Genomic DNA, 19,949 nt, shown 5'->3' on the forward strand with positions numbered 1-19,949 from the left:
TGCCAGGGTACAAGTACTCAAATATCAGTGCGTGCTGAAAGAAGCTGCATCTGTGAGCTTCTTCTCAACAGAGAGAAAGAGAGAAGGTTTCTGACATTATTAATATGAGTGTACCTAGCAGTGATAAATCACTAAGCTGAAAAATGACAGGTTCTGAAAAATATAGAAAGGAAACTTAAGACTTGAAAGTGGTTGTGCAGAAGAACTACAGAAAATTTCTGGAAATCAAATATAAAGTAAGCATTTGATGGATGAATGTTACACATTAAGCCTGAATTAATTTGGCACCATGACATCACTGGATATACACTGGAGGTTTGCTCGCGATAAGAGCATAGTACTTGGAGCAGGAAAGGAGCACATCTTTTCAAACCACTTGAATGGGTAGGACAGAATAGGTGAAAACTTTAATCTAGGTTACTGAATCTGCTGGAAAAATTACTAGCAAGCCATAAAAGCCACCAACAGCATTCCATAAAGACAGACAAAACTCTAATACAATCTTCTGTCTTCAAGGACTAAACAAGAAGGTAAATTTGGGAGTTCAGGAGAAGGCATACACACCTGCCAGCACAGCAGAGCCTCAGGTGAAAACTGCATAATCAGTCCTCCAAAGCAAAGATGAAAATAAAAGTGAGATGCTTTGGTACCATCTAGAATCATTAATACAGATAACCATATTGCATTTCTTAGCAAAGAGCTGGCTTTGAGGAACAGAAGGGTTATGGTGAAATCTTTTTCCATGTGAAAGAGAAATTTCTGGGCTTTATTGTGTGACCCTGATGAAAGTATATTAGCTAAGTATTCATAAACAAGTTTATATGATTATGTACCTCTTCTGCCTTTCAGGAAAATCAGCAGGATACATGAGTTATCACAATCCACAAGCTGAAGCTTGTATTATTGACAGAGTTCACATGTTTTTTCATACACAAGTATGAAATACACACATATATATACTGACAAGTATATTGCTGTGCCTCATTAGTTTCGTCCCAAAACAATGATTCCAGATTTTCTGGCCTACTCAATGCCAAATCTGTCCTAATATTCATGCTGGAGAATTCTGTCACATAATTCTCCATATGTAGGAGAATGATATTTGCCTTTCTAAGGCTTGCAAAGACACTCTAGTTTCTTCTTATATAAGCATCCTTCTGTAACAAGTGGAGCAGATGTTCACAGAAGATACCTCCTTACATCAAAATTTGACACTAATAAATGAAGAAATAGGATTCTGCTACTCAAGGTAAGAGCAGAAGCCACAACCACTGACAATACCAATCTGGACAACAGCTGTTTTCAATTCTTTTTATGGCCAAAGATTGCTCTTGTTTACAGGTAAGATTCTACTTAACTCAACCTGGCCACTATCATAAAAGATAAAAAAGTTCACACACAATACCACATTGGTTGGGAGTGTTGATCTGTTGGAGGGTAGTAGGGCTCTGCAGAGGGATTTGGACAGGCTGGATTGATGGGCCAAGGCCAATGGTAAGAGGTTTTACAAGGCTAAGTGCCAAGTCCTGGACTCAGGTCATAACAACCCCATGCAGCGCTACAACAACCCCAGGAAGGGAAGCATGGCTGGAAAGCTGTCCAGAGGAAAAGGACATAGGGGAGCTGGTCGATAGTAGTTGAACATGATCCAGGAGTATGCTCAGGTGGCCAAGAAGGTCAATGGCATCCTGGCTTGTACCAGAAACTGTGGCCAGCAGGACCTGGGCAACGATTATCCCCCCTTGTACTCCACTGGTGAGGCCACACCTCAAATTCTGTGTTCAGTTCTGGGCTTCTCACTACAAAAAGGACATTGAGGTGCTGGAGTGTGTCCAGAGAAGGGCAATGAAGCTGGTGAAGGGTCTGGAGGACAAGTCCTATGAGGAGTGACTGAGGAAGCTGGGGTTGTTTAGCCTGGAGATAAGGAGGCTAAGAGGGGACCTTATTGCTCTCTACAACTACCTGAAAGAAGCTTGCAGTGAGGTAGAGATCGGCTTCTTCTCCCAGATGACAAGTTATAGGACACAGAGAAATGGCCTCAAATTGCACTAGGGGAGGTTCAGGTTGGATATTATGAAAAATTTCTTCAGGAAAGAGAGGTTAAGCATTGGAGTAGGCTTACTAGGAAGTGGTGCAGTCACCATCCTTGGAAGGATTCAAAAAACAAGTGGACCTGGCACTTTGTGAGACAGTTTAGTGGGCGTGGTGGTATTAGATCAAAGGCTGAACTTTATGATCTTGCAGGTCTTTTCCAACTCTAATGATTCTAATAACTTTTGTGCTGTTAACTCCCGTGGTCTTACCAACTGGACGAAGGATATAAACACAGCCACACAACGTATCAGGGTTGCTATTAAATCCATCAGATTTAACCATACATTAAATTGTTATGAAACAAATTAACTGCTAGCCTGAATTCATTTGGTCATAATAATATATAATTTGGTCAAATAATAATAATTTGGTCAAATAATTTCCTGTCAAACATCTGCAGAGGATGAAGTTATTATTCATGGTTTTGCCATAAAATTTGGCACTTACTTATTTAATCCATTTCTCTCACAGACTCTTCCTTATTTCTTTGATCCAATTTCAATATGATGTGGAACAGTCTTTATATATTAAACTAGGAAGGGTTTGATAACATTACTCTGAGTATCAGTTCTGAGTTCACTTCTACCCCAGCTATACATATTTTGCTGATGCTGTTATTTTTGCTCAGTGTTTTTGCTTGGAATCTCACCCGACTCCCACTGAAGTCATTCAGTTGGAATCTCCATCACTCTGAATAATCATTATACTGCGCAAAGGGAAGAAATATGCAATAGCTAGACTGCAGGAAAAGGGTCCATTACTTTACAATAAAATATAGCTGGGTTGGGAATAGGGCTAAACAAATTCAAGAATTCATAAAAATTAACATTTTTTCTTTCTGGTCAGGTTTGCTGATCAAGAAGTTCATACGTTTTGTCATTGTTTCAAATGTATACCTCAGTCTTCTAGTAAAACCTGCTACAGTAAGAGTAAGGCAATAGTTTTTCACAAGTGCTAGATGGAGATGTATTTTGCTCTGATACAAACTGCCCTGATACAACAGAAGTTCAGATAAGTAAAAAGTTGTGCATGGAGGAGGAAAGTGACTGAGCTAAAGACTTCACAAGTAAACAAGAATCCTAAAAAGGGAGAGACTGCAGATCCAATCTCCTCTTGCCAATTGTATTTCTGCCCCTACGCCATGAAAAAGCATAAATTCTCTCCCACAGTCTGGCAGACACTTTCCTCTGTCTGCATTTAATCAACATTTTCCTATTACAGGCTCAATTTTCCCTCCTTCAACTTTTATCACTTGTCCTTCATTAAGAAAGCAAATCACATTTTCCTTCTTTAGTTTCTTCCAACTCAGTTTTCCTCCAGACATGATATAGGAAAGATCACCTATCCACTACCCTATCATGTACTAGCAGGTATAACTTGTCTCTTTAAGTGTTGCAAACTCTAGCTAACATTTTTCCCAATGTACCCAATGGAATTCAAGGGTGCTTTGGCTTGAGAAATGCTATATGGAAACAACTTTTCACAGTGCTAATAAATAAAACATGACACAAGTATGTGTGGTAAAAATAAAAACCCACTGAAGTGAGAAAAATTTGCATGGGCTTCAAGGAGCTTTGGGTGAGGCCTTTGATACTTGCATTCCTGGAGACAGAGCCAAAAGGGAAGGGGGGAAATGGCATCCTTGAAACTGTCCAGTTCATTCACAGAGAGACTATTTAGGCTCATATCAAGCTCTTCTCCTCTGTGCTTGTTCTGTACATCATAAATAATCACTGAAGGGAATAATTAATGTTGGGGTTACTTCATAAAGAAGATGCTATTTGAATTTTAGAATAACAGGAAATAGAGCTGTATATTAAGCTTGAACTAGATTTTCATCCATACTAGACAAACTTCTCACGGCAAGCAATATCACATTTCACCAGAAGATTGGCTCCTTGCAACCAGACAAAATTAACTCCCTTTTTTTTCCCTCCCTCAAAATGTTTCAAATGCTTTCATATATATAACCTGCATTAGGACAGTTATCAAGTTATTATATGCCTAATTATACAATAGTATCAATTTGATTTTAGGTGGGAATCAATACCGCAAGACTGTCCTACAGCCAAGACCATATGAAGTCATTATTACGTACACACATATATGCACAATTCTTCCACTCCTCAAAGTGCACCCAGGGGGGAAGTACAGATAACAGGATTTTAATAAATTTTTGTCTATTCATGGTGATGTTTAGTACTTACTTTATAAAGTGGTAACGCAAAACACAGAACTAAAAGCAAACCTCTGTTGTAGCAACTCTCCAATATTCTTGAAAATAGTGATTTTTCCCCTTTCTTTAATTTAACCTTGGGAACCAGATTTAAAGTACTAACTTATAGAAAATCTCTACAATGGCCAAGTTAAAGAAGCTGATTATTTTAAGAATATCACATCAGTCATATGTGTTATGATCTGACCTTCTGGAGCTGGTTTACTCGCATTTGTTTTTTCTGGATCCTTCACCTTGGGTTTATTTGTTTCTTTTCTTCTCTCTATATCTTTAACTGAAAAGCAAGAGGGAAAAATAATCAATGAATCTAGAAACAAAGCAGTTAGAAGCATGTCAATTTCTTGTTCCACATAAAGTAGTTGCACACAACTTCTTAAGATACGCTTAGGTAACAAGTGACTGTTTCTGGTTTCTCCCTCTCTCCCTTTGGGTTTATTATTTTTACGCAAAGTTCCCCATCCTATCATCATTGAAATTCTCACAAGTGACTCTCCTCACACAGGAGAGTCCAAATAGTGACATCAGCACCTAAGCCCATGCAGACAAGCTCCCACACTGGAAATATAGTCCAGAAAATTGGCAAAGCTAGCTGGGGAAAGTCCAGCATTGCAGAGTTCCACTCCAAGTCAATACAAAAGCACATAAGCCAGCTGTTACACTATCCTCTTCACAGAATCAACTTAGATCCCATGCCCAAATCTGTGTTCAGGGCACCAAATACTCCCCTGAGTGCAAGGTTGCTCCAAAGCTGAGACTTCAACAGCTTCCTGTCCCACAAGTGGGTGGGATACCTCCCTTAACTATGTTTCAAATCTCTTACAACAGCCAAGCAGAACCCAGCTTGGTTAGCAATTCCTACTATTACATTGGTAGCCACTATTACTAAACTAACAGTCCGAAGGGTTCTGGCAAAATCATTGCTAAAGTCACATATGGGGCAAAAAAAACCCAAAAACAAACCCTTCCAAAATTTCCTTAGAATGCTAATGCATACCCCAGCTGCCTACAATGGCCAGGAAGAGCTTAAAACAATGAATCTGAGAATATCTTTTATAGAAAATAAAATTCTACTCCATTTAAACTCTTTAGTATGACTGACATTCATCCAAGCACACACAGAGCCTTAGCCAGGACCAAAGTCCCTCTGTGCTACATCATTAAAAAAAATACTGAGAAGGTGAAAGAAGGTTATCTGTCTCTTGACTATATGAGAGACAGCATCAGCACTCTGTTGTACATAAGTGGAGCCCAAGTGAAATGGATTTCATTCATTTACTCAATACTATGTGGAGTATCTGAATCAACCAGGAGTGCTCCAAGTTCCAATTCAAAATATAAGCACAAGACCAAGGTCTTAGGAATACAGCAAGCCATCAAACATCTCAATGTGATCTTCTCAGTGTGATAACCCTTTGCAGAACCCCCAGTCCTTATATTCCAGGTATAGAGGTGAGAACAACACCTCTTCTTACTAACACAGCATGGGTACCTGTGCATCACCTCTGTCTTTAGTGAGTGATTGCAAAACTGATGAAGAAGCAAATTCAAGTCCACAAGCTTGCTGAGGAGATCTTGGTTATTAGCTGGGCTACAGATACCGGGTCTTAGTCAGAGTCTGGGTTTAATTCTTAACTGAACAGGATCCTGACTAAAACAAGAGAGGTCAAATAAGCAGAATAATATCAGTCAAAAAGGATGCTGTTGGCTTAGCCTTCTAAGAGCATTCCTTTGAGAAAAGGTTAAGAGCAAGCTGAGGAGATGCTTGATGGCCTCCTCTAATGCTAGTGCTATCGAGAGGCAAGGCTCCGGAGAAATAGTATAAAAGGTCGAAAATGCTCAAAGGAAACAAATTTGTCACACCCTGAGAGAGGTTTCTGGATTTGGGAACTGTCAAATTATAACCACATAGGAAGAAGAGACAAGGAGACACTAGTTTTATTCAAATATTTACACTGATAAAAAAATTGATCTAGTGCATGTTTTTACATCTGCATTATCAAAGGAAAAAAAAAAAACCATTGCTCTTAGTTAATTAAATACTATGTACTAGAATAAGAATGTATACCTGGCTATATAAAGAGAAACACTCTTTTAACAATAAAATTTTATTATAGGCTTGAGAACTCTTTGTACATCAGTTACAACTCAGCAGCACTAAAACCATACTTACAGTGCACCAAACCAGATGATATTCTCAAAGCTTTTTATATGTTTGACCTTTTTTCATCTCAAGAATTAGTGGCCATGTGTCAGAAAAGGGGGGGGGGAAACTATAATACAGGGTAACAAAAAAGAAGGATTTGTATATACGCTGTATCTGGTTTTACTCAAGCAAGGCATTATACTGTAAAATGAAACTCCAGCCTTATTAGGTACTATATGTTTTCACCTGCAGCAAAGAGAGTATACTAAATAGAGCACTACCCCATATTCTTAAATCAAGCTGCCAGTTCTACTTTTCCTAAAGAGTAAAGGTCATTTAAAAACCAGCCACACCTAGTATTATAGAATTTGCTGTAGCCTTCTGTGGGCTTCTCTTTAATGCTAAAGTAATCTGTGGTTTTGTGGGTTTCTTAAATAGGACAGATCTTAAGGTACTACACACACAGTTGTAGTGATGAAAAGCTAGAAAGACTTCGACACACACCACATCAAGCACTCAGCATATTTTATCTTGTGCTGGTTTTAAGAGAAAGATGGTTTAGCAGTGACAGTGAAAAATGTTCAGTGTCAAGGGAATTCAACTTTCAACTGTAGGCTTTCAACTGTACTCCTACACTGTCACATTTTTGTCTTTATGGACCAAATTCATGTTTAACATGAAGATCAAGATAAATCAGTTAAGACATATATATATATATATATATATATATACACACCAGTAAAAATTCAGCCTTTCAAAGTATTGAACTAGCAACTAGTTGCCAATTGGTACAGCTATAACAATGTTTTAATAAAAAGGAAATTTTTTAAGTATCAGAATATAGCACTTCCCTTCTTTTCACTCACTGAAGATTCTTTCCACAAGATACCAGCTAGTTTCCTAATGGATTGAGGAAGAAAGGGACGCCAATCCAATGGAAACAAAGATAGTCCAATGCAAGAATCTCCTAGGCAATCAATTCAGGCCTCCAATTGTATTTGTACCAGTTAAAATCTGTGGCTTTTAATTACCCCTCTTCCACAGAAGAAACTGTTTTTCCATTATCCCCTTTCTGTTAGACTTGTTACCATTTCAAAAGTTATACTAAACATCTGATAAATTCTGCATGTCAGGCATAATGAGACACATACTTCTGAACTGGCCTTGTGCTGGCTTACTCTCCTTGTCTTCACTGAATGCAATGATCTGAAGAGCATAGTTTTGATCTGGAATGAGACCTTGAATAATTGCTTTAGTTGCAGTGTTTTGAAGAATTAATTGATTTGTTTTTCCACCTGTAATAAAGAAGAAAAAAAAATCCCCAAAATACATAACTTTGTTTGCTATTCTTATAGCAGAGTAAATGTAATGACTTGAAAACACCTCAAGCTCTACCACGACCCAAGCGTTCCCATTTTTGGGACTATCCGTACAGTCAGACCGGAGACCATCCCAAAAAAGCAAGAAGTCAGGCAGTCTAACCACATTTCTTAAATAGAAACACTCTAAGATCTGGGCCTCATGAAATAGCCACAGTGTCCAGTAAAGATATTAAGAAATGAAACATTTTACAAAAAGCTGGTATATTTGGTAACATCATACCCATGCTCTGTGATTGGCTGCCAGTTCCAGCCCCATCATACCCATGTAATCTCTGAATACTCTCTTCAACAATTTCTTTGGGCAAGGAAATTCTCATGTATAAATACAAATATTAACCATTTCTCTGTGCATTTATATACATAAAGATTGTATACAAACATGTACAGATAGGCATTTTAGCTCTATATTAGAACTTGTTTCTATACCCAATTTTAAATTCAAATGTACAGAAGTAGGACCCCTATAGCCCTACAAAAAGTAGCCACTTTGTTGTCTACCTTTTCAACTTCCCATTCAAAAAAAATTTCATAGGCTGCTTGTTTCTTAATTCTTTTTGATCTTTTCTGGAGAGTTCACTACGGGATAACGGTCAGGGAGATCCACCTCAAAACTCTGACCAAATTACGGTTCCAATGCTTTCCCTTGAATACTTCCTAGACTTCCTTACACCCCACTGGAAGAAAGTCACAGTTCCCAAAGACTACAAACGAAGCATAACTAGCATTCACCCACTTCTGACACCTTAAGCATTCGATTCACATTTTCTATGCCTGTGACCACCTTTCAGTGAAATCAATCCGTCTCTTCTGTTGACCAGCTGGTCAACTCCATTATCCAAAGCTTGCTCAAAATTTCTTAGCCCTTAGGGAACAACACTAGCCTCCGAAAAGTTTTAAGCCTTAGGAAGACAGTCCTTTCACCTTAAAAGAGAACATACAGACTTTTACCTGAACTCGGAGTGACAAGAAGCTTATATCCAGTGAACTGCCCTTTGGGGGCTTTCCAAGAGATCTGTACACTGTCAGGACTCACTACATTATATCTTAGTCTTGTTGGTGGGGACACTGCAAGTTTGGAAAGAAAACAAGATTTTAAATTCAAATAAAAAGTAACCACCAATTTTAAACAAAAATATATACACATATAGGAAGACAACACAAAATTTTAATGATAAAGGATGCAAGTTATTTAAAATGTCACATACATCAGTTTATTAGTTTGTAAAATGACATCCCCAGGTGCACTACTTCCCTCAGACAGACCTTTTATTTATCTCTTCACAAAAACAAACTAAAAACCTAATAGCAGAAGACAGAAAGACAAACCATGTTAGATGTTAAGACTCTAGTTTAGCAAGCAAAGCTGGTAATAAAAATGCTCTTTGTTAATATATGGGAATTAAAATTGCTCTCCTTGCTTACACTGGCAATATGGATGACCTGGACTCCTTCACCTCTCATTACCATAGGCATTTATCCACATTTAATGTCATTCAGGGCCAAATTTTCAAATTCACGTGAAGACAGAATAACCAAGAGAAAAGATAGGCATGCACAAGGCAGAGGGAACATAAGCTGCCCAATTTGCAAACCTGGTTTAAGCAGCACAAAGACTTACAGCTGCAAGAACTGCTTCAGTGTTATGAAGACTAGCAAGCATGCACAGGCAAATCAAGATTTCGACTGGGGCAATCTGGATGGTAAGCAAATCCAGCTTCTATTTATATTTTGCCATCACCTAGGTTTCGAATTGAAGCAGCAGGTGAAATGAAAAGCATGAAATGATTGAGAAAGAGGTGATATATCAGTGAAGAAATCCACACAAGAACAAATGTGAAAACTGCCCCACACTGGTACTGTGACATCAGCAACTTTGTGCCTCTGCACATACACTACTTTTTCGTGGCTTTGCATCCCTCTGTTCAGTCAAGCTCCACTGATGCTGGACAACACTCTACATAACATTTCTGCTCTACTTCAGGGAGGCACATCCCTCCTTCACTGAACAACTGCAGCAGAGCTGCTAGCAGTGCAGCCTGTGGTATCCAAGGCTGTCAATATGGGGAAATCTTCATACATTTGAATAGGGTTTGGCTCAAATAGAACAAACTGATCTACAGGGAGAGGCAGCCAGGGAAACTTCCCAGAGGCTGAATTACAGAAAGGGCTAGAAAATCTTAACAAACACCTCCATCAACCTTATTGCTCCTTTTCCTGGTGTCTTCACAGCCCCCTGAACTTTTTCCTTCATTTTTCAAACCTTTGGTGGCCACTACCACCCTTTAGGTTCCTGTTAGTAAGTCTAAGAAATAAGGCAAATCTGAAGCAGAGAAGTGGCAGGTTTTTTTCCCCAGTGCTACAATAGCTCTTAATTGACTAGGCTTATGCCCACCGTTTGTTGGTCCATTAGATAAAATAAACCAACAGTTTTCATTATACTTCTAAAATTTAAGGCACATGGATTACAGCACATGGAGCATCTGAGTCAAGAGGCAGAGCGTGCTAGCCAACAGTCTCTGGCCTCTCCATTTGACCTGCTACAGCCAATGCAGTTCTGGCACCAGCAGCAGCCAAAGATCCATCCTGAACCGATTACTTTTTCCTACATGCTACTTTTTCCAACAGTTTGGGGGAAGAAAGAAGGAAAGAGCCAGGCTGTAGTTTTTGGAGATTTGGGGGTGCGTGTTTTTTCATGTCATCTACCATTAAATACATTTTGGATCTTCAAAGTAAAAATCTGGAGATTTAATACAAGAGATGCACTCCCTTGCATCAGCCTCTCGTTCCGTAAGTGGCAGTTTTGTCAGACCAAAGGCAGGTTCTGCAGTTCTCTGCCTCAAGGGACTTAAAACCAGAACACAGAAAAGAGAGTACATAAGTATCAGGAGAAGCTTAGTGACACCTCCACACTCTCAAAGAGTTTAGAGAATAAGCTCAAGAAAAGCAAGGAGACAGAAACAGCAGGCAGCACACCAACTCCACACACTCAAAACTGTTCTGATTTGCAGCACTGGGCTTACACCCAACCTGTGCATGTCCTCAGTTGCTGGACACAATCTTGTCAGACCTTGTCTTCAGTCTGCCTGCCACCTCCCTGAAGTTTAGACAAAAAGAGGCTGCAAGCAAAAGTGCAGGAATTGCTGCAAATATAACATCAGTTCTTTGAAAATTTGGCCCTTGTATTGCAAAATGTTTTTTGCTGGGCAGGTTTCTGCAAGAACATTCAGCATGCTATAATTGTAAAAAAAAAAAAAAAGAAAAAAAAAAAAAAAAAAAAGACAGACTATGGTAAAAAGTTTTTAAAGCCAAGCAGACTGTAATTATGGATTACAGCTTTTAACTCATTCTCAAGATTCATTGTGTCTTTCAGTTATACATAAATCACAATAAATTTGGGCTGAATGAACCAAGAGAGACAAATCATACCTACAAGCTTATAAATCTGCAATTCCTTTTATTATTTATTTTGTCTCAGGAATAGCAAATAAACTTTTAAATAATGACTGTATGCAAGTGCAAAAATGCTGCAGATTTTATTAGGATTAGGTGATAAATTTGTATGGGGATTAAGAGGCAGAGCAGAGAGCAACAAGGTAACACTAAAGATTGACAAAAAAAAAAACCAAACATGTCTAAGAATTTCAGAGTTCATTTTCTCTGCCATCTTCTTCCTTCCCTGTCATTCCTTTCCATCCTACTTTCAACTTGACAGTTTATGAAAGCACCTTCTAACAAAGAAGCATAGTTCTGGCCTAATTGCTATTAGCCATCACCAAACCAGGTAAATTTTTGAGCCCCTAAAAAACAATCACAGATCTTACAAGCAAAGAAGGACACAATCACCAAAAGTTTTTTTGTTTACTACGGAGTTACAATGTGAAAGACTAGAAAAGTTGTGCCAGAATAGTCTTTACATAACTGGTCAATTTTCACTGGGTACTTTTGGTATCAAAGGCAGCAGTGCAGGGGAAGGGACATTCCCACACAGCAATTAACCATAAGAAAGAAAGTAATTATTCACTAGACAGATAATCAACTGTGTCTTAGTTGTGCAAAGACTAAAGTTCTGGCATAGAGAAGTACATACAGCTAAGGAAGTTAAAAATCTAACACTCGAACAGACAACAAAATATTGATGGGAATTACTACACATTCACCAACCTGAAGAGGATATCTTTATTTCTTTGGACCTTTATTGTCTGTGGAACAAAATCTCACTTCTTGCAGAAAGGGAAAAAAATTAATCCAAGCTGAGTCAGTTAACTGATAAAAATCAGTAGCTAGATCTCGTTAAGTTGTTTTACAGGAATGCAAAAGAGAATGGCCTTCAGCAGCGTTAGAGCAGTCACCCAAAAGAAAACTGATAAGTTCAAGACTTTGGTTTATGCCACCAGATAAATTACCACTCCAAACACATAACTCCTGTGGACAACTAGGGAAAGAATGTTATCAACTATTCAGTATCTTAATGAAAAAGAAAAATACCATAAATCGCCTGTGTACGGTTCTCCAAGACATCCAATAGTCTAAGATTGGATACTAACTAAACCTTGTGGCTTCCAATTTACTTCTGTCATAAGAATTGAGCAAGTTAATATGCACTACAATTACTTAGCAATTACAGTAGTAATGCTACTGTAACATGGAAGTTATTGCTACACAAAGAAGTTTCCATCTTTAAATACACTGCTCTCAAAACAAGTTACTTTATGAACAAATGAAAAATCCTGAAGTATTTTTCTTGCCCAGCACTATTTGCATGTACTATATAAGAATATAAGTAGACAAGAGCTGTTATTTATACATTATACTGAATGTGGAAGAAACGGCAGTGCTGAAAAAGCAATTGTTGTTGAGTAAAAACTGAATGGCACTATGTGGTTTGTAAGTCATTCGGGCAATAAATGAGACAGAACCACATAGCTCAGCTGAAGGAATAAGTTGTAGCTTCAGGCATGTTGGCTTCAGTCTCCGAAACATATTCTCCTTTCCAAGAAGTCACATTACACACCTTTACCTGAGCACTTTTGCCAAAGGAAGGAAACACAAGCTGGAACTAATACCAGCTCTTCCTACACCTTGGCAGAGCTTACAGTTTCTTAAAACAGACAAACAAACTATTAGTGCTGTATTAAACTGTAAATAGTCAGCTGCACGAAGAGCTTATTGCAAGCAGTGGCAACCTTGAGAAAAGAAACGATTTGAGAAACATCTTACTACTTTAAGTGTAACAAGAAATATTTTTTTCTGTGAACATAGAACAGAGACTTCATATCACTTCATTCAATAAAATAACAGTCATGTTGGCCAAGGCATTAGTCCACTTAGCTTAATATCACATGCTGACAGCATTCCACAGCTGATGCTTGCTGAAAGAGTGGAAGAACAAGGGAAGTATTGTTCTTTACTCATCAAGTACACCAACTCTAGCTTCTGCTAGTGTGATTACCATGGAAAAAAGCGTCTCTCTGACCTTCATTTCATTGCATTAATAGTTGGAGAATTTTTTCCCTTTACATATAACTTACTAAATCAAAGTTTAAATAATAACAAGAAGTAAAAGCAAAACAAACAAAAAAAAACCCCAAACAGTGAGGAAGAGTTTTCCAAGATCAAGGAAATTCACAAAACTTTGTGGAGATGGATCTCAACCCCCAATCCTGTTTTGTAAATCTTAACCATATGTATTCAGACTGAAATACAGAGAAAGGACTAACCATATGCTTTGCTTTATTGGCTCATTAAGTCACAAACATTCTGGACCTCATTTCTGACCAGAACAACTGATGCACTGAACATTGGGATCATACATTTCTTCATTCACCTCACATCGCCGACATCAAATATTACAGCTTACATGTGTCCCTAAGTTCTGGGAGAGGCTCGTAAAGTGCTCACAGATTCCCAAACATACATGATGGTATGCTTACCCAGCCCTTTAGTGCCACGAAGACTGGACAAAGCTACTTGCATTTACCAGAACTTCAAAAGCCTCAGGTTGCCAATAGTCTCTGAATGTGCTCATGAATAATGCATCACACAAAACACTTTAAAAGAGCCCCAGGAACGAATTCTGCTCCCAGCTATGCCCATACAGTCTCATAGCAAAGGGATTTCATAAACATAGAGTTGAGAGAAACATCTTTCTTTAGAAATCACAAGAAGTCATTGGCATTCTTCCTCCCTTCTTCCCCAAGCAATAGGATAAATTTTCTCTAGAAGTCAAGCCACTGTCAATACAATCCAACATGTACGTAAGCCTAACAATCCCAGCAATATCCTTTAATACTCACAAAGGACTTTTTTTAAAAGCTGTAGAAGTAGCCTGTGACATTTAGCAGATCTGTGCAATATGGAATAAGTGTTACAACAGCCACTGTTCCAACAAAGAAAAAAATATATTCTATACAAGCTTAATATCATAGCTGATCCTTCAAACCTTCTTGATTACATAGAGCACAGTCACAGCAATTTCTGATCAGTGCTTTTATATAATAAGAAGAAAAAATGTTGTGGATAACTCATTTCAACAGACACAAATTTGCACAAATATTTATGTTATTTGAGATAGTAGGTTCAAAGAGCACACACGAACATGTAATTCTACTCCTCCCTGCCCCTCCCTCAGCAGCAAAACTCCTGCTCCATTTCAGTAGTACTGGATTCAAACCCTACTAAGAGGAAAGTAACACTTGCATTTGGAATAAAAAACTCTATTTCTGCACATCAGAGTGAAAAGCTTCATCTTCTTATTTATGACTTACCTTGGCCCTGGGCATCACTGATGAAGAAAGCTGTGATAGCTAGAAAAGCCAAGAGGAAACAGCTCTGTATCTCATACCGACAAAGCATCTTCTTCCTCTCAAATATACACAGTATCAGCAGGTCTGAAAACATAGATCAAAAAGACTTACTCAACCTGCAAAGATAAGGCATCCACTTTAATGAAAATTGTGGGCAAAATCTGGATTCCATTAAAAAAAAAAAATAGGAATTTATCACAGATATCAGTGGAGTCAAAATTTCCAGGCAGTAATTTTATAACCAAGGCATATTTTACCTGAAAGGGACAAAGAACTGCACTTGGGCTACTCAACAGTTCTGAAAACTTGGCCCAGATAAAAAGAAACAGTATATTCCTTGCTAAGTATACACAAGTATTGGAAATGGAGTATGTTATGCACAAGGAGGTACAACCTGTATCTCTATACAACCCAGTGTTGCAGCACCTGATTATCAAGATACCTGTGGTAAAGAACTCTGAAGTCTGTAAAAAAAGGCAGAACTTTGTTCTGAAGGAACATAAGTCTTCTTTGTCCTCTACAGCCTACTCGTTTTCCTTTTTCTACCTTATTTAACTTATTGTGTGCTCTCTGTTGTACTACCTGCACTCACAATAGGTAATATCATGATCAAAACCATTTGCTCTAACCTGATCAGTTAGGAACATCAACACTTGAGAATGCAGCAGTATATGAACACTCAGTGTAATCCTAGTGAACTAGCTGGGTTACAGGAAGCAATTCTGGTGCTAAAGAACAAGTTCGAGAAAGGATCATTTATCTGTCCACAGAAGATATCTTAAAAACAGTACCAATTTCATCATCTGAACCTGGCCTTTAACACTTCTGAGTGCAGTTATTCAACATACACAGAAGTATCTCTCAAGATACATCAACATGTTCCTAACATCATACATTTATCTATCACTCAACTTTAATGCACTAGTTTTAGTTGATGTTCTGAGCCAAGAAGAAGAATTTTTGCTGCCCTCTCCTGTTAGAATACTACAGGAGAATCAAATTAAGATAATTAATAGTAGATTTCCTGCTGTCAAAGAGACAGCATTTGAAGGTTTATGGGTAAATTTGGGTAAATTTTGGTTTATGCATTTCTGTGTTGCAGGTTCCCCCCATTCACCTCCTGAGTCATTTTCTCTAATATGCCCAACATACTATCACCGTATTTGCCTTCCATGTTTTCCTTCACTTCTGAGGAAGGTACCAAAGCGACTGGTTCAACCACTATCTCATATAAAAAGCAGATTGAAGCACTTCAACCATTATTAAACAGATAACATGATAAAACCCACATTTCCTTCTCTTTTCAAGTATTTACAACCTGCCATAGTTATCCCAGGACATGATAGGTCTACTGTCACACATTCCAGTCATTAATGCTCGATATAACTCCTAGAAATATACAGGGGGGTTATACATCGTAAATTACATCTCTACAGGAGGTTATCAAAGTTTTAGCCAACAAATTTCACATTACTTAAACACATATTTTGAATCAATCTCTTACAATACAAATCTCTTAAGACAAAGGCAAGTAGCTAGATCCGATAACAGAGATGTGCACCAGAAACTTATGTATTGGTATGCCTGTTTTTTAGGGCACATCCTCCAGACAGAATTCTGAAGCATGAGCAAAGTGCCCAGGCTTCCTACTACATGAACCAGAGTCAGACACTCAAGGACCACAGTCAGCAGACAGTTGCCTACTGACAGGCAATGGGAAGAATGAAGAGAGTCTTAAAACAGTCTGAAATCCATCCTTTGTGCATCTCACATTGCGTATTTATTCTTTTCCCCTCACTCAGGAATACACCTGGATTAAGTAAATATAAACTCTTCAAAGAACAGAATACAACTCATTTTTCCATGCAGTCACCACTAATGATGTGGGGATTTCTTTCCATGTAATAATGCAGACATTAAAATATTCATTCCCAGTGGTGGTTTAATTCCCCATCTGCTAGATTTGACATAAACCCTCCTCCCAAATAAGAGCTATAAATACTACCTGACTAGTAATCCTGTGTAGAAACATTCTCCGCTGCTCCTTTTAGAGAACAGCCATTGTGCAGAGAAGTAAGATTTATTGGGACAGACAGAACTGGTGCTGGATCAACTAGGTACAAGTTCACCTCTGCAATGATCTGCACATAAAGTTCACTCAACCAGGAAAGGCAACTACCCGTCTGCAGCCACCTCGTGGCTGACATTGGCTGAGACTAAAAAGAAATATCCTATTCCTCCTGCTTTATATATATATATATATATATATATATATATATATATATATATATATACATATATATATATATACATATATATGCATATTTATATATATATATATATCACCTTTCAGTAAGTATTTGGTAAATCATTTATCTGCCAGAACAGCGCTGGGAGCAGACACCAAACTCTCCCAAAGCAAGAGCCCTGCCACGAGGTGAGCCTCCCGCCCCGCGAGCTCGCAGCTCCTCTCCCAGCAGGGCTCCAGGACGCCTGCCTGGGATCAGGGCCCTTCTCCTGAGGTAACAACCTGCCCTCGAGAGGTCCCAGCCGGGATAAACGCCGCACACATCCTTCCGAACTGCCCTGGCTGCGGACGTGCACTCAGTGCAGGGGAGGAGGCTGAGCCGCCTCCACACAGCCCTGGCTCCCCTCCCCAGGGCGAGCAGGTTAGTCTGGGGTTTTTTTTTCTCCTCTCCGAGTGTCTTGTTACGGAGAGGCGCGGGAACAGCCACGCGTTCCTGTCCACGTCCCGCTGGCCAAAGTTACAGAACAACCTCCTCCGGCCCCACTGGGGGAAGGCTGCGGAGGGACCGGGACGAGGCGGAGCCCGGGCCGTGCCACGACCCGCCCGCCTCCCCAGTGTGACCCAGCCCGGCCCACGGACGCGGGAGCCCCAGGTCCCAACTCCCTTCGGGGCGCTCCCCACCATCAGCACCCACTCGTGTGAAACCGAGGCCCCCCACCACAACCCAGGTGAAGGAAGGGACAGCGAGGAGCTCGTTGTCGAGGAATGTGCCCCCCTGAGACCCAGGGGCTGCCGGCGGGCGGGACCGAGCTCACCGTCCCGGGCAGCCCTCGCTGGGATAACATCCCCCCTGGGCACCGGGTGTGCAGAGCTGGGGCAGAGCGACCCAGCTGTCCCGACGCGCCGCGGCAGCGAGCGAGGGAGACAGGCAGGATGCACCCGCGGCGGGACGCGGGCATCAGCCAGACCCTTCGTCACACCACCACCGAGACTAGTTGGGGGTTTTTTTGAAATTATTGTTATTTTTAAAAGTAACGCCTTTGCAGGAGTTTCTAAGGGGGTTCCCCGCCCCAGCCCAGGCTCGCCACTTTCCACCCCTCGATCTCCTCCTCCCTCACCCCATTGTCCCCCCGAGGTTCTGCTCCCGCCGCCGCTGGGGTGGCCGGGCAGGTGGGCGGGAAGCGTTCCCGTTCCCGCTCCTGCCCCGACCCCAGCCCGCCTCCCCCGACCCCCGAGGGAGTCGAAGCGGAGCTCACACCGACCTGTGCGGGCATCGGCCGCTCGTTCTCACGCGGGGCTGCGGGTGCTGAGGCAGCTGCGGGAGAGCCGCTTCCCTCCCCGCTGTCCGCTCCGCATCCGATAAGGCAAGAGGGGAGCGAAAGGAGGCGGGCAATTATAGAGCAGAAGGTGGAAAGAAGGGGGGGGGAAAGGCACGAGCGATGCCTGAGATCCCACCCTCCGCCCCCGAGCCCGACCCCCGCGGCGGGGGCGCGGCCAGGTGAGCGGGAGGCAGGGCCGGGGGGGCACGGGCAGTGTTCCACGGGCAGGTGCTGAGCTTGCCAGTGCCCTTCGTCTTCTGGGTTTGTTACCTGTTAACTCATTTTCCTCTCCCCGAAGTTCCTCATTCACTTCGTTTATAAATGATTTAGAAGGTGCCTATTCTGCAGTACGCCTTGGAATGCAAGTATCCCCCCACGCCAGCTATTGAGATGTGTGGATTAGTGATTCATCGGGGAAATATTTATATTAAAGTGTTCCAGCATTTGTCTGGCTTAGTATAAACCTTGATTAAAAGTGTTGTAGTGCATTTGTACATTTTTTGCCATATGCATGGACACTGCAGTGGTACATGGAATTGCAGAATCTATATTCCTGTAGAAATATGAGTTACTCTGTGGTATACCCTACTTAATTTACAATTAAGGCTACTACTAACGAAGTTTGTAAGTCCTGAGAATTTAAGAGGTGAATGAAAATATTCATTACAACATGCCTGGTCATCTGTGTAAAATTACAAATGAAACCTCCGAAGGACTGCAGTTAAGAAACAGGTGTAGGTGATATAGAGATGTGCATCTTTTCTTAATATAAATAGGAGCCCCTGCTAGGGAAAGAGAAGGCAGTAACTCTCAGGGAGATGATTTTGACTAACTGTAAACCAGGACCTTCAGCTGCTGAGTAGGATTCCCAGTCCTGCAGACTCTTTCCCAAGTTCACAGCGCACAGATATCTTTCCACTGAAACTGCAGAAGTGTTTGACCTTCAAAGCAACCCTTTTAATCCAGTTGTTTTCTACAGCAAAGGTTCAAAAGCACTCCCAGATCTAAAAAGCATTTACCAGATTCCTAGTTCCTGTCACTTGCAGTTATTCTACTGCGCTGCCAACTGTGTGCAATGGCCAATGATCATACCAGTCAAGTAGAGTAGCTCACTGATGCTAAATGTGATACAGTTTGTACCTTTTCAGTCCCCAACTTATGTATTTAGCTTAAAAGCAATTTCCAGAAAACCAGGAAATGGATCATAGAATCATAGAATATACTGTATTGGAACAGGATCATCAAGTCAAACTCTTAGCCCTGCATAGACCACACCTAAGAATCGCCATGTGCCTGAGAGCATTGTCCAAACACTTCTTGAACTCTGTCAGGCTTGGTGCTGTGACCACTTCCCTGAGGAGCCTGTTCCAGTGCCCAACCACCCTCTGGGTGATGAACCTTTTCCTGATATCCAACCTAAACTTCCATTCACACAACTTCAGGCCATTCCCTCTGGTCCTGTCACTGGTTGCCACAGAGAAGAGATCAGTGCCTGCCCCTCCTCTTCCCCTCATGAGGATGTTGAAGACTGCAATGAGGTCTTCCCTCAGTCTCCTTTTCTCCTGGCTGAAGAAACCAAGTGACCTCAGCTCCTCCTCATACGGCTTCCCCTCCAGACCCGTCACCATCCTCATGGCCCTCCTTTGGACACTCTGTAATAGCTTAATGTCTTTTTTACATTGTGTCCCCCAAAACTGCCACAATATTCAAGGTGAGGATGCCCC

General features: G+C 40.6%; 1 protein-coding gene across 1 annotated transcript in view; it reads right to left on the minus strand.

The window, feature by feature from the left end:
* Positions 1 to 18,176, minus strand: part of COL14A1 (collagen type XIV alpha 1 chain) — a 115,738-nt gene extending 97,562 nt beyond the window's left edge. Inside the window, exons 1-5 of the mRNA XM_027645619.1 lie at positions 18,169 to 18,176; positions 14,620 to 14,742; positions 8,804 to 8,920; positions 7,625 to 7,768; positions 4,518 to 4,604 (exon numbers count right to left, since the gene is read on the minus strand). Coding sequence (XP_027501420.1) covers positions 4,518 to 4,604; positions 7,625 to 7,768; positions 8,804 to 8,920; positions 14,620 to 14,707 — 436 coding nt within the window. The 5' untranslated portion in view covers positions 14,708 to 14,742; positions 18,169 to 18,176. The remainder of the gene's footprint in view (positions 1 to 4,517; positions 4,605 to 7,624; positions 7,769 to 8,803; positions 8,921 to 14,619; positions 14,743 to 18,168) is intronic.
* Between the last annotated feature and the right edge of the window lie 1,773 nt (positions 18,177 to 19,949).

This window comes from Corapipo altera, unplaced genomic scaffold (assembly GCF_003945725.1).
Source record: "Corapipo altera isolate COAL_440 unplaced genomic scaffold, ASM394572v1 51, whole genome shotgun sequence".
Classification (NCBI taxonomy): Eukaryota; Metazoa; Chordata; class Aves; order Passeriformes; family Pipridae; genus Corapipo; species Corapipo altera.